Source organism: Melozone crissalis, unplaced genomic scaffold (genome assembly GCF_028551555.1).
Source record: "Melozone crissalis strain CALT ecotype California unplaced genomic scaffold, PUWL_Pcris_2 ptg000033l_1, whole genome shotgun sequence".
Taxonomy (NCBI): Eukaryota; Metazoa; Chordata; class Aves; order Passeriformes; family Passerellidae; genus Melozone; species Melozone crissalis.
The window spans coordinates 19,349,431-19,362,743 of record NW_026535811.1 but is presented as its reverse complement, the minus strand read 5'-3'; the positions used below and the strand labels follow the sequence as shown (position 1 = coordinate 19,362,743).

Below are 13,313 nucleotides of genomic sequence, written 5' to 3'. Positions count from 1 at the left end.
AAGAGGGGAGATCAGTATCGGTATCCAGCAGCACCAGGGAAGTTGCAGGCTTTGGAGAAATGGGCTGTGACAGTTCTCCATACCATCTGTGTCTGTCTCCTGCATTAGAGAGCTCTGATAGCCATCAGTGCTTGGGAACCTGCAGGACAGGTTTCCACTGAAACTTCCCTTTTGAAACCAGGGAGGAGACGTGGGGCCCCTGCAATCCCTGTTCCTCATCTAGGTATCCCAAAGCTGGGAAAACAAACACCTCAGGAGTGTTGGGTAATGTGAACTAAGTGGCTTTTTTCCCCAGGCTGAGTGGGTCAGGTGTCGTTCCTGCTCCTGCCACAGCTCTGGGGCTGGTCACTGCAAGGGGTCTGGTGGAACACCCACAGATCCTTTTCCAAGTTCTGAGATGGGGAGCTCAGCCCTGGTGCATGATTAGTGGGATAATGGAGGAAGGGCTGCCAGCCTGCTGTTTGTGGGATGCAGAAACCAGATCTATAAAACCAGTGTGACACTCAACACCTTTCAAATTAGATGCCAAAATGCCTTCTGGTACTAAATCACCAAGAAAGTGAAAACCTGATGTTCGAGACAGATTTTCCCTTCTCTGCAGTGTGCAGATGATCCTGATGCCGTGTGCACTCGCTCAGCTTCTGTCCGGATCCGGGATATGGACAACAGCATCATTAAAATGAAACACGGAGGAGGAGTTTCACTGAATGGACAGGACATACAGATCCCTTCACTGCAAGGTGTGTTCACATGGGCTGACTCCGGCCAGCCACTGAAAGCCTCCTGCTTAGTAGTGGTTTTAAACATGCCTTAGCCCAGCTTAATCAAAGATTGTTTTCAATGCCAAACTCTCTTGCAGTGTCTTCTAGAAGCTCTGTCATTTCAGCTTCTCTCCATGCAGCAGACAGATCTTGACTTGTCAGAAGAATTAAGCTGGTCTGCACTTGTGAGATTTTTGAAAATCACTGTTGGTCTATTCTTTTTTGAAATTATTATTTTTCAACAGAAGCTTGAAATCATGGAATCACAGAATTATTTGGTTTGGACCTTAAAGGTCATCTGGTTCAAACCCCCTGCCTTGGCCAAGACACCTTCCACTATCCCAGGTTGCTCTGAGCCCCATCCAGCCTGGCCTTGGCTGCTTCCAGGGAGGGGGCAGCCACAGCTGCTCTGGGCAACCTGTGCCAGGGCCTCAGCAACCTCACAGGGAAAAATTTCTTCCTGATATCCAATCTAAACCTGCTCTCTGTCAATGTAAAGCCATTCCCTCTTGTCCTGTCACTACATCTTGTAAAAGCTCACTAACACCTTGTGGTTGCCTTCAGGTGCTCTCCGTGTCCAGCGTGTGGTGAGGAGTTCAGTTCGCCTCACCTATGGGGATGATCTGCAGATTGACTGGGATGGTCATGGACAACTCCTAGTGAAGGTAGTTTTTCTGGGTTTTTTTCTGCCTGTTTGCCCCCTCTCTCGTTCCACCCAAATATGTACAAAGATTTTCTTGTCTGAAGTCAGAAATTGCTTTTTGTTGCATGTTAGGAATTCCTTTCTCTTTTGCTACTCCCAGAGTAATACACAGGTTCTTTTGTGTTCCAGAAACAAACACTTCGTCTTAGAGCAGCTTGGTAGCTTTTTTCTCCCCCCACCCTTTTTCTTTTTATGGATGTGTGTGTAATGACAGCTGTTTTTAACCATGAACAGTTTTGTGTTTTGTTGAGCAGATATCCTCCAAACTGGAGTTTTGTTTTTGTTTGCTTTGACTGCCTTGTCTAAACGAACAGATGTGAATGACTTAAAATAAGGGAAGGAAAGGGCCCCAGAGACAGTTACTCACATTTTCCAGGAAATAGAAATCAGCTCATAGATGTGTTCTGGGCTCCTTCTACTGTGAGGAATATTTTAAGTCAGCCTTGATTAACAATTAGGTTTTGTTGGTGCTGCAGAGACAGCAAAGTGTAGAAAAATTGAGCTAAGTTTAAAAGAAATTATCTGTAAGGAAGTGTAACCACAGCCCTGTTGCCTTTGAATCCCCCTTTTAGTAGGAGTCTGCTCACTGAGAGGAGTCTTGCCAAGAAAACCAGTTTTCCTGAGATTTTCTGCCGAGTGGTAAATGCTGTCCTCCTTGAACCATGGTGTTGCTTTTGCATTCTCCTTCCCTGCCGCAAAATCTGGCTTAAATGTCATGTCTGGCACAGCACCAATGGTTATGAAAGCCAGTTCAGAACTGAGTTCAAGAGTTGAAAAGAAAACAGATAAGAAAGGTCTGGAATAATTTTAGAAAGCATCTGCGGGTTTGTGGTTGTTGTTTTGATTTAACCTGTATCTCTGTGCTCTGAGGGTCCTAAAAGTTCTTTTGGGGCTTAGAATAATTCACTTCAGTCCCTTAGCACATCTCAGGAGTTTTGGCTTTCCTCAGTATTCAAAATATTTTTGTCCCAGGTCAGAAACCCATATAACTGGGCAGATTTTTTGTCCCATTGAAAACAAACCTAATTTTCTGCTCCAGATCATCTACCTATAAAAGCAGTGGAAGTTTCTCCAGTTGTCTGCTCCTTCCCTTGCTGGGCGTCTAAAGCATCTCTTTAATTGCTTTTGGAGATTTATTTTATACTGGATTTGGAGATTGACCTCTTGCCAAGTATTGCTGATAATAATTGGAGGAAGTGATACACTTCCATTACCTTGTTCTGGCAAAAATTCTTCCTGTGTTCCTCAAGAGGACTCTCCTTTCTGTAACTGCCTGATATTTGTGATTTGAGCTTCCACTCCAAAATACTGCACAATTTGGACTTGTGAATCACTGCTCCATCTGCAGAGTACGTGAACGAGCAGTAATACTCTTAGTAGTAAGAATATTTATTCTCTAATTGTTCTTTTTGATGCTCCATATTTATTCTCTGACCCCCGTGTTTGAATGCTGGGTAGTATTAGGTTATATTTTGGAGGATGCTTTTTATTTTTATTTATACAGAAAAACTGTTTTCTTTGAAAAATGTGATTTTTTATAACTTTTTTTGTTTGTTTCACTGGTTACTCCTGCAAGCCTGCCTAAACTCACACTCAGCTACATGAATAGAGAGGGCTGATGTAGCATCAGAGTTCCTGTGTTTGTAATGTAACTGTAATGTGGTGTTTGTAATGTACCTGAGCTTTACTCCTAACAGAAACTGTCAGTTCTTACTAAAATAAAAGGTATTGGTGCCTTTGTGATGCAGATGTTGCTTAGGAGATTTCTCCCTGTTTACCTCTAGGTTTAGGATTATCTTTCAGATGCTCCTTGATTTGCAGCTGGAATAAAACAGGTGAAAAGTGCACCTGTTCTGTGGATTGTTGGAAATTCTGGTTTTAGTCTGCTTGAAGTTCCTCTGGGCAGCAGGAAGCTCTAATATGAAGTAGCTTTAGGGGGTATTAGTTTATTTTTCCTTCATCATCCAATTTTCCTTTAAAATGTGAAATGCTCCCAGGTGCCATTGGAATTGCATTTTAAAAAATTACAGCCCCCACTGTTGCCCTGCTCATTTATATGAATGAACAGTGAGAACAAGGAAAGACTAAACTGGACTGCTGATCAAGGCATAAAAATAAGCTATTTTTCTCCTAGTCACCCTCTGAAATTCACTGTACTGTGTAAAAATTGTCCTGCAGCTACTAATAGTAGCAATTTTGTTAGAAGTTTGAAAATACAGTACAATGGCATTGTGTCTGTAGCATTTTGCTTTGTGTTCGAGAATTTTCTGGGCTATTCAGTTGTGTATGGCTCATTCCTTAAAAAAATCTTCCTCTACAGTGGTAACCTGTTCTAGAAGATGACCAGGCAAATGTTGTGTTCCTTAGGTGTCCCCAGTCTACTTCGAAAGGATGTGTGGGCTGTGTGGAAATTATGATGGGAACCAAGGGGATGATTTTCTTACACCTTCTGGCATGGTGGAATCCCTTCTGGAAGACTTTGGAAATTCCTGGAAGCTCAATGCTGACTGCCAGGACTTGTTAAAACAAGACAGTGACCCCTGCAACCTCAATCCTCATTTAGGTACTGAACTCTATTCAAAATTAACATGTGCAGCAAATGGTGATCTTCCATTTACACAAAAAAGGAAAATAAAGAGAAGAACCTGATGTTGCTTACATTACCACCAGGGTGGCTGCAATATATATTTTTAAAAACCCAATAAACAACAGCAACAAAAAAAAAACCACACACAGAGAGACTTGTATTGATGCAGGTAAACAACAGCAGCAAAAAAAAAAACACACACAGAGAGACTTATATTGATGCAGGTTTCATAAGGAAAACATAATATTTTGTGAAAATTGAAAGCAAAAACTAGTTTAATTTTGCAAATATAAAAAAGTCAGCAGAAAGCAAAGGCCCTGTAAAGGGAATTACAGCACCAGAAATAGTGCTAACGGAATATAAAAGCATTGCTTTTCCTTGATTTGTTTTACTCTTGAGACATTATTCTTTCAGTAGAGCTCATGATGTATGAGCTATGGTGCTATCTGTGCCTGCCTGATCCTATTTTATTCTTGTGGGGTTTGTTTAGTTATTTTTTCTTTTATAAAAGGAAGAGAAAATGCTTACTGTGGCTCCTCTGGCTTTCCTTGAAAGCCACGTTGATTGACTGATTCAATATGAGCATGTAATTTTTCTCTTTTTAGCCAAATATGCTGAGGATTCCTGCTCAGTTCTGATGTCTCCTGCCTTTGAACCTTGTCACTATGTAGTGAGTCCCACTCCCTATGTGAAGAACTGTCGCTTTGATGTTTGCTCCTGCTCCAGTGGCAAGGATTGCCTGTGCTCTGCCATTGCTAATTATGCAGCAGCCTGTGCCAGGAAAAGCATCCTGGTGGAGTGGAGACAACCTGACTTCTGCCGTAAGTGCACTGCTGCTCAAACCCACTTATTGTCATCCTCCTGAAGGAATTTTTCTAGCAATGTTGTGTGAAAGATTTAGAATGAGATGCCAGATTTTCCTTATGGCAAATGATGAGAATAAATCTTTCCTTCACACTGATAAGGATGCAGAAGGTGTTACCAGGGACTGCTCAGCACTGGGAGAGAGAAGTGTTGATCTGAGACAGCTCCACAGAACTTTTTCCTGGATTTCCATTTTCACCTACTCACCTGGAAACTTTCTGAATGTCCTAGGCTAGGAATCTCCCAAGTGATTTGTAGTAATCCATGAACTGCCTTTTTTTGAGGCCCAAGTTTCCCAGGTCCTGACCTCATCAATGACTCCTGAACGTGGGGTTATGGAGGAAGCACAAAAGGGCAGGACAAACTTGTATCAGAAAAGAATTTTGGCAGTCTTGTGGCATCACCCCTGCTCACAGAAAGGCTAAATTACTGTTGATTGCCTGAGGTTTTGGCCAGAAAAATTTTTAATATCTCCAAAAAATTGAGGTACCACAGCCTCTCTGACATCTGTCTCTCTCTTATCCAGGACAAGATTAATAGCCAAACTGCCAAGAAGCTGGAGCAGAACAGTCCAACACCTTTCATTTCTTTTATTTCTCTCTTAGGTCAATGTGGTAGGAAAAAATCCATTGTCGTGTAATTTTGATTGAGCACAGACATATTTTCCCATAAATATTTGTGAAGTGAATGTTTTTCCATTTTCCTGAGCAACTTTGTTATAAAGGAAAGAAGACAATTGAAAAATTTGAGGGAAAGCATGTGGGCTTGGCAGCTCTCCAGATTTGTTCTCTTACATTTACCCAAGCAGAGGGTGGGAAAAACATTTATAAACTGAGTGTGTAGAAAGTGGAAAAGAGAGAGGTCTCTGGCCTTTGACCTGGTAGGGTCTGCAAGGTCAGTAACCACAACTTTTGCAGGCTGTGGTGTGCTTGCTGCTAATGAGAACAAACCCAGTTTATATTAAACTGCTGCATGGTTTTATAATATTTTACCTAGTTTATGTAAATGTTCAGGTAGTGAAACAGTAATGTAATAAAAATCCTTTCAGAACTCTGCAGGTCTGGAGGCTGAAAGAAAGAGGAGCGATAATGCCCCATTGCTCTCTCTGTAATTGAGCAAGTTAATTTTCACAATTAATCTTTAATAGTGCAGAGCTGCTTCTTCCTTTCTGTACATTACAGAGAGCTTTGTACTCGCCCAAAGTGACAATTTCCCTGATTGCAGATCCATCAGCCCCCATTAAATAATCCTAGTGCCCTAGACATCTCCTGACACATGAGGTAGACCAATTTCTTTTTCTTAATGGGTTTGAGATGTGAATTTGTTTGAATGGGTTTGAGATGTGTAATTTGTGCTGGTGGCCCAATGCACTGAATATGTCTTGCACCCCTACCTTCATCCCCAGAGATTTGGTTTCTTGGGAAATGACTTGACAGAACCAGTTTGCTTGATTTGGAGTGGATAAGTATCAGGGAGCAAAGTCATTAGTGTAGCGCAGCATTTCTGCTCTGTGTCAAGCTAACAAGTGCATTCAGCTCCCCTATCTTTGACATTATTTTAGTTGCAGTTTGATTATTTAAGACCTGACTCATACCCCTGTAACCCACTCTGAATAAGCACCAAGCCAATCCCTTCATGCTGGAAGGGAGAAGCAGACAGGCCACACTATGAAGGGCTGTGTCTCTCGTGCAGCTGCATGTAAAAAATTGGTTAAAACCCAGGCTGAATGTCTGGGCTGAGAGAGTGGTGGTGAATGGAGTTAAACCCAGCTGGGGGCTGGTCACCAGTGGTGTTCCCCAGGGCTCAGTAGTTGGGCCAGTTTTATTTAATATTTTAATCAACGATCTAGGTGAGGGGATCGAGTGCATCCTCAGTAAGCTCATGGACAGCACCCAGCTGGGTGGAGTGTGGATCTGCTGGAGGGCAGGAAGGCTCTGCAGAGGGATCTGGACAGGTTGGATCCATGGGCCCAGGCCAGTGCTCTGAGATTCCACAAGGCCAAGGGCCCAGTCCTGCCCTGGGTCACACCAACCCCCTGCAGCTCCAGGCTGGGGCAGAGGGGCTGGAAAGATGGGAAAGGCCCTGGGGGTGCTGGGGACAGCGGCTGGACAGGAGCCAGGTGTGCCCAGGGGGGCAGGAGGCCAATGGCACCTGGGCTGTGCCAGCCATGGTGTGGCAGCAGGGCCAGGGCAGTGACTGTCCCCTGGGCTGGCACTGCTGGGGCCACACCTCAGATCCTGGGGTATTTCTGGGCCTGTCACTACAAGAAAGACATTGAGGAGATGGAGCCTGTCCAGAAAAGGGGATGGAGCTGAAGAAAGTTCTGGAGCACAAATATGATGAGGAGGAGCTGAGGTGGGGCTAAGCCTGGAGAAAAGGAGGCTCACGGGAGACCTTCTCACTCTCTAGAACTCTGACAGGAGGGTGCAGCCAGGTGGGGATTGGGGTCTGCTCCCAGGGAACAAGGGACAAGAGGAGAGGAAATGGCCTCAGGTTTCACAGAGAGATTCAGATTAGGTTTTATGTAAACATTCTTCATGGAAATTGTTATCAAGCACTGGCACAGGCCACCCAGAGAAGTTGTTGGATCACCATGCCTTGAGGTATTTGCAAGCCACGTGGATGTGGCACTAAGGGACATGCTTTAGTGGTGGACTTGGCAGTGTGAGGTTAATGGCTGTAGTCAGTTATCTTACGGTCTTTTCCAACCCATACATTCTATGTTTACCTGTCCCATGTGTGTATTGTTCTGTGGTACAGGGGAATCCATCAGCAGGTCCCTAGATTTTCCTTCAGATTGTAGGACATGTTGCTAATCCCATTATGTTCCTTAGTGTGGTAGTGCTGGGGCGGTTGGTGGCTTTGCATGCCTTCTGTAAGAGGATTTGAATAGGATAAATCTAAGAGTGCTGGCATAGGGAATTAAGAACAGGCTCTGAGCAGCATATGAGAATGGCTACAGGGCATGCTGGGCCTCAGCATGGCAGAGAAGCTGTGTTAAATCTAGTTCTGGCAGGGTCTACCTTCACTCAGAGGTGGCAATGTTTTCACCTTGTGTTACTTGAGGAACTGGCTATGGTTTGTCTCTTTCACTCTGATCTCAAAACCTGCCCCTATGAGCTGCATGAGCTGTTCGATGCAAAGATATTTTTTCCAATGCTTTCCCACTGTTTCTCATCTTATTCCTGGGATAGCCTGTGCTTTGAGCACAGCATTGAGCTGTTTTGGTTTTATAGAGGCCATCCACAGGGACTAGATGCATCTTGCCTTTTTCTCTAATTTTTCTGTCAATAATGGGATTGTTATTTTTTTAGTGGCAGTGTATTACACAGTACAGACATCAGGCCTTTCCCAGGTCACTTGTCTTGCCTTTTTGTAGTTAAAAACAAATGTTGCTGGGAAGGGATAGATAGAGCAGTGTATTGGGATGTGGAGTGTAAGAATGGCATTTTTAAGCATAACTGGAAAAACAGGGGATGTTCAAAAAATTTTAGGAGGTACATAGGCAAGGAAAATCATAGAATGGTTTGGGTTGAAAGGGACCTTAAAGATCATCTTGTTCCAAGGGATGCCTTCCACTAGACCAGGTTTTTCCAAGTCCCTTTCAGCCTGTCCCTGAACACTTCCAGGGATGGGTCAGCCACACCTTTGCTGGACAACCGCTGCCAGAGCCTCAGCACCCTCACAAGGACAAATTTCTTCCTAATATCTAATTGAAACTTGCTGTCTTTCACATTGATCACTTTGAAGTCATTCCCACACATGGATTACAAAGGTTTATCTAAGAAAGGAATCTACTGCAAAGTTGTCCCGTGGATAGGGAGTGTTACAACTGACTAGAAAGTAGGGCAGGATTCTGGGCTCATTTATCACATCCTTTTTTTGAATCTTGAAACTCATAAACTGATGTACCCATCTGAAACCTGCCAAACCAGTTCCATGTTTCCAGAGGTTCATGTGTAACAAATAGTACTTTTGGCTGAGGCCCCATGGTTCTCCTGCTAGGATGTGCCTTTAATAATGAAAGTTATTTTTAAAATGGTCCTCAGCCGTGGGCTATGCCTGTTCAGGGTTTGATTTACTGCAAAGATCAGGTTTATATAAGTCAGAAGCACATTTTTGTGAACGCTGCCAAAATTTCCTGTAACAGTGAATGAGTCTATCTTCTGCTTTGTCCCGAATTAGGAAACATTTGCTGTATTGATGAGCACACATTTCTTGGACTGTGATGTGAAAGGTACATTAAGCAGTTTGGGCGCCGGTCCCAGATTTGGGAGATTTTTGCTCTTAAGAGGGGTTCAAGTCACCTTAGATATTTCTGGGCTGGATTTTCAGTTTAGGGTATTATACTACCATGTATGGGGCTGCAGGGGCCTCAAGAGAAGCTGGTGCAACCATGTTTCTCTCCAGTAGGCAGGAATAATTCTTCATTTCAGAGGAGTTTTGTGAAGGTGACCATGAGTCACTGGTCAGTACGTAGGCCTTGCTTTGCTAGTCCAGTGAACACCTGGCTGAAGCTGCAGGACTATCCTGTTATTCCATGGCTGCCAGAGTTCCCAGGGATGTGAGCTAGAAGAGAGTAGGGATTATCACATCATTCTGCAGGAATTACAAGGGGAAGGGCCTTCTCTCTAACCCTTTGATCTTGGTTTCAGCAAGGTACAAATGTGCCAACGTCGTTCCTCATAACCTTACAACTGTTTGCTGTGGAAGGTTGCTACAAACTACAGTGTAACCCGTGGTTATCAGGAGGCCTGTTAAATTCAAACTCTTGGTAAAACAAGCTCGTGTCCTATCTTCTGCAATGTGTTGTCATAGCTGCCACCTAGTGCTGATGCTGATGTGTGCAGAAGTGAATGCCTCAAAATCGGCTCTGTAGAAGCGGCAGTTTTAAAAATGAAGAAGCCAAAATGGCTACAAAGGCCATAATTAGTCTCCATATGAAAGAGATAATCATCAAAAGTTGTTAGTATCAAGGTTTGGCTCCGTGATTGCTAAATTACTTCATTATTTGCGCTTGTTTTCATAGAAACCACAGAGTGCTTCTGGGATGTGAGGCTGTTGTGTATTGCTGCACTCCTGTTTAACAAAGCAGAAAAATACTTTTCTACTACTTTTCTACTTATTTTGACCAAATGGTCCCTAAATATGTTGCAAAGGAAGAGAGGTGTGAATGTGTAGATGACACTTGTAATGCTCTTAATGCATGGGATCATGAAATAGTTTGAGCTGGAAGGGACCCTAACATGTCATTCCAACGGACTGTGTCATTCCAACCCCCTGCCATGGGCAGGGACACTTTCCACTAGCCCAGGTTTTTCCAAGGCCCATCCAGCCTGGCCTTGGACACTTCCAGGGATGGAGCAGCCACAGCTTCTCTGGGCAACCTGTGCCAGGGCCTCAGCACCCTCACTGGGAAGAATTCCTTCCTACGATCCAATCTAAACCTGCTCTCTGTCAGTGTGAAGCCATTGCCCCTTGTTCTGTCACTCCAGGCCCTTGCCAAGAGTGTCTCTCCATCTTTTTTATAGGTTCCCTTCAGGGGAGCTTCAGTTAGGTTATCCTGACTGTGATCCAGATAATAACAGAGGTTGGACAGAGCGTGTGTTTCATGTTCTGGGCAAAATTCTGTGGCTAGATTTCCATCATAGTGCAGGGTAGTCCAGTCCTGACATTTATGGGGAATTTCCTTTAGTAAGGTTTTGTTTGTGTGTATATATAAGCAGTGCCTTAGGCTACACCAGTGCTGCAGAAGGAGGGATGGTGTAACACTCCATTGACAAGTAAATTGAGCAAATGCCTTTTAATCCCAAGCTTCCCAGTCTGTTTTAGGCAGCTGTTCCTTTAGCTGGATTTGAATCAAATGCTCTTCTCCCTCATGTGTTTCACCAGCAATGGCCTGTCCTGAAGGCCAGGTGTACCAACAATGTGGGATGCCGTGCAACCAGACGTGCCAGTCTCTGTCCTACCCGGAGGAGAACTGTGAGCAGCTGTGCCTGGAGGGGTGCTACTGTCCCCCTGGGCAATACCTGGATGAGCATGAGCAGTGTGTGCCCAAATCCCAGTGCTCCTGTTACTATGATGGGGAGATCTTCCAGCCAGAGGATGTCTTCTCGAACCATTACTCCATGTGGTAAGCACGCTATTCCTAATCCTTCCCTACACACCATTGCTCCACTTTTTGGAGGGCTTGAGTTGTTGGGTCAGTTCCTGTGCATCCACTGAAACTAGTTAAAGAAAAGGCAAGATTTTGCCTCCAAGAATCCAAATGGTGAGTTTTGCTATTGTATCGCACTCTGATTAATTTCAAATACCACCTTACTCGGTATTAAGCCCTGTCCTATGAACAGTTCCTGCGAGTTTGAAATGGAGCTTAATTACTGACAATAGCTACTTTGCGGGCTTTTAAAATGTCACTTTAATGTACTGTGCTATAATTCTTAATGGCTAAAACCTAATTACCTCTTGTCAAAGATACAAGTATTAAAAAGCATTTCTAATTGTTAAATTGAGTAGCAGTACACTTGGAGTGGGAATGCAATCTCTGGACAGGCCCAGTTTTGGGAACAGTGTCTTCTTTTCCTCTCTACCACAAAAATCCCAAGTTTCAGTAACTGGATGGTCCCTTACTTCTTTTCCTCAGCAAAGCTGACTATTGTCTTGCTTAGCTTTATCCCTGTGCAGCTGCACTGGTTCCAGCAGGTCAGGGCCAGCAGGCAGCTGGGTTTCCATGCCACTGTATGGCATCAACTCCCTTAAGGAATTTTTGCCTTTAATGTTGGTAGACACAGTGGATGGAGAGCAACAGCTCAGCCCCACTGAGGTGTAGTTTTGTATTCTGACAAGTTCCCTATTGACTAAAAACCAGTGTGAGCGAAAGCTGAATGCTGTTTAATTACATATAAGTTGTTTGTTTTTCTTAGCTATTGTGAGAATGGATTTATGCACTGCAGTACAAACAGAGCTCCTGGTGCCTTCCTGGCTGATGTTTTTGCTGATGAGAGGCCATCTCCCAGAAGTTAGTATGCCTTAAAATCTTAATATTTTATTTTGATTTTTTTTTCTCTTTAGCCTCTTGGTAGTTTTGATTGGAGAAGAAATTTCAGGGTTGCAACAGCTGTGATATTGTGATATTTTTTCCAATTTTTTTTTTTTTTGCGGGATAGAAACAAAAGGGATGTATGGGAGGGTGCAGGGCTCACTGAATCTCACCTCTCAAAATTATAATTAACCACTGCAGTCTCTCTTGAGCTGAAAAGGTTAAAGGATCACCTATGTCAGTGATCTGAGGTCTCCAGTTGCTATTTGAGGATCACAAGACATCAGTAACTCATCAATTTTATACCTTCTGTTTCTCACTAGCAGGATGCAAACTCTTTCCTGGTGTAAATGAGGCTTTTAGTGACCTAAAGGTTACACTGCTGCCAGGTTTCCAGTGTGCCTTCCAGCCAGCAGGAATCTCCATGAAACCTCCTGGAGACTGATAGCTACCATGTTTCCCATCAGTGGACAGGTTTATCGAACATTTGGCTGTGAAAGGTGCATGGGAACACTTCTAGCATCTAACTGGAGTTTGCAGTATTGGAGAAAGGCCAGCAGTGCTCTGGGATCTTTTGGGGTTTCCCACTGATACATGGATAGAGCTTATGGGATTTTCATGGCATAGGGGGTTTGAGACTGGATGCATCTCAGGGGGGAAAGGGCTAGTGGGGCTTTGGGGAGGCCTGAGAATATCCAGGAGCTGGACTTCGTGATCCTTGTGGGTGCCTTCCAGCTCAGGATAACCTATGATCCCTATGGGAACACCAGTAGAGCTAACTACAGTGACTTCCACGGCACTCTGACAAATGCACCTGTACACGGGGTCTGGAGGAAATTTCTGGTTGATATTTGCCAGTGCATTGGAGACAAAGGGTAATTGTGTGTCTTTGCACCTTCTCAGGATAAATCAACTTCTAGAGGAAAACACTGTAAATGCCTCTGTAGGTACAGGGCAGTGACCTGCTTAATGTTGCTTGCTAGGACACCAGTGACAGTGTCACTGGTTGGGTCACCTGTTCTTCAAGTGAAGCCTTCCAGGTGAATATCTCACCAAAGTCTTCCCTTAATGCTCCTAAGACATACTTTTCCTGATAATAGGATGTCCAGAATTACAAAACCTCATAGAGACACATTGCTAGTACCACTTGAAATAGTTTCTTGGGACATTCTGATCTTCTGTCAGATCCTGAAGTCTCAAACAGTTTTTATTGAAGCTCAGGGCACTGCTTTTACAGTCACCAATGTAGCTACATTCAGTGTGAGAAATGGGTCTAAATGCAATAATATAAGATGCTGTTGCTTCTCAGAATATCAATTTTCTGCTAACTTTGTACAGTGCTTAGGGGTGTTTGCATAG

General features: G+C 43.8%; 1 protein-coding gene across 2 annotated transcripts in view; it reads left to right on the top strand.

The window, feature by feature from the left end:
- VWF (von Willebrand factor) overlaps window positions 1–13,313 on the top strand; it is a 116,388-nt gene that overhangs the window by 25,337 nt on the left and 77,738 nt on the right. For both annotated transcript variants that reach the window (XM_054282112.1, XM_054282113.1), the window contains exons 12-17: window positions 602–740; window positions 1,326–1,426; window positions 3,832–4,027; window positions 4,657–4,872; window positions 10,808–11,048; window positions 11,839–11,933. In XM_054282112.1, the coding sequence (XP_054138087.1) occupies window positions 602–740; window positions 1,326–1,426; window positions 3,832–4,027; window positions 4,657–4,872; window positions 10,808–11,048; window positions 11,839–11,933 (988 nt within the window). The remainder of the gene's footprint in view (window positions 1–601; window positions 741–1,325; window positions 1,427–3,831; window positions 4,028–4,656; window positions 4,873–10,807; window positions 11,049–11,838; window positions 11,934–13,313) is intronic.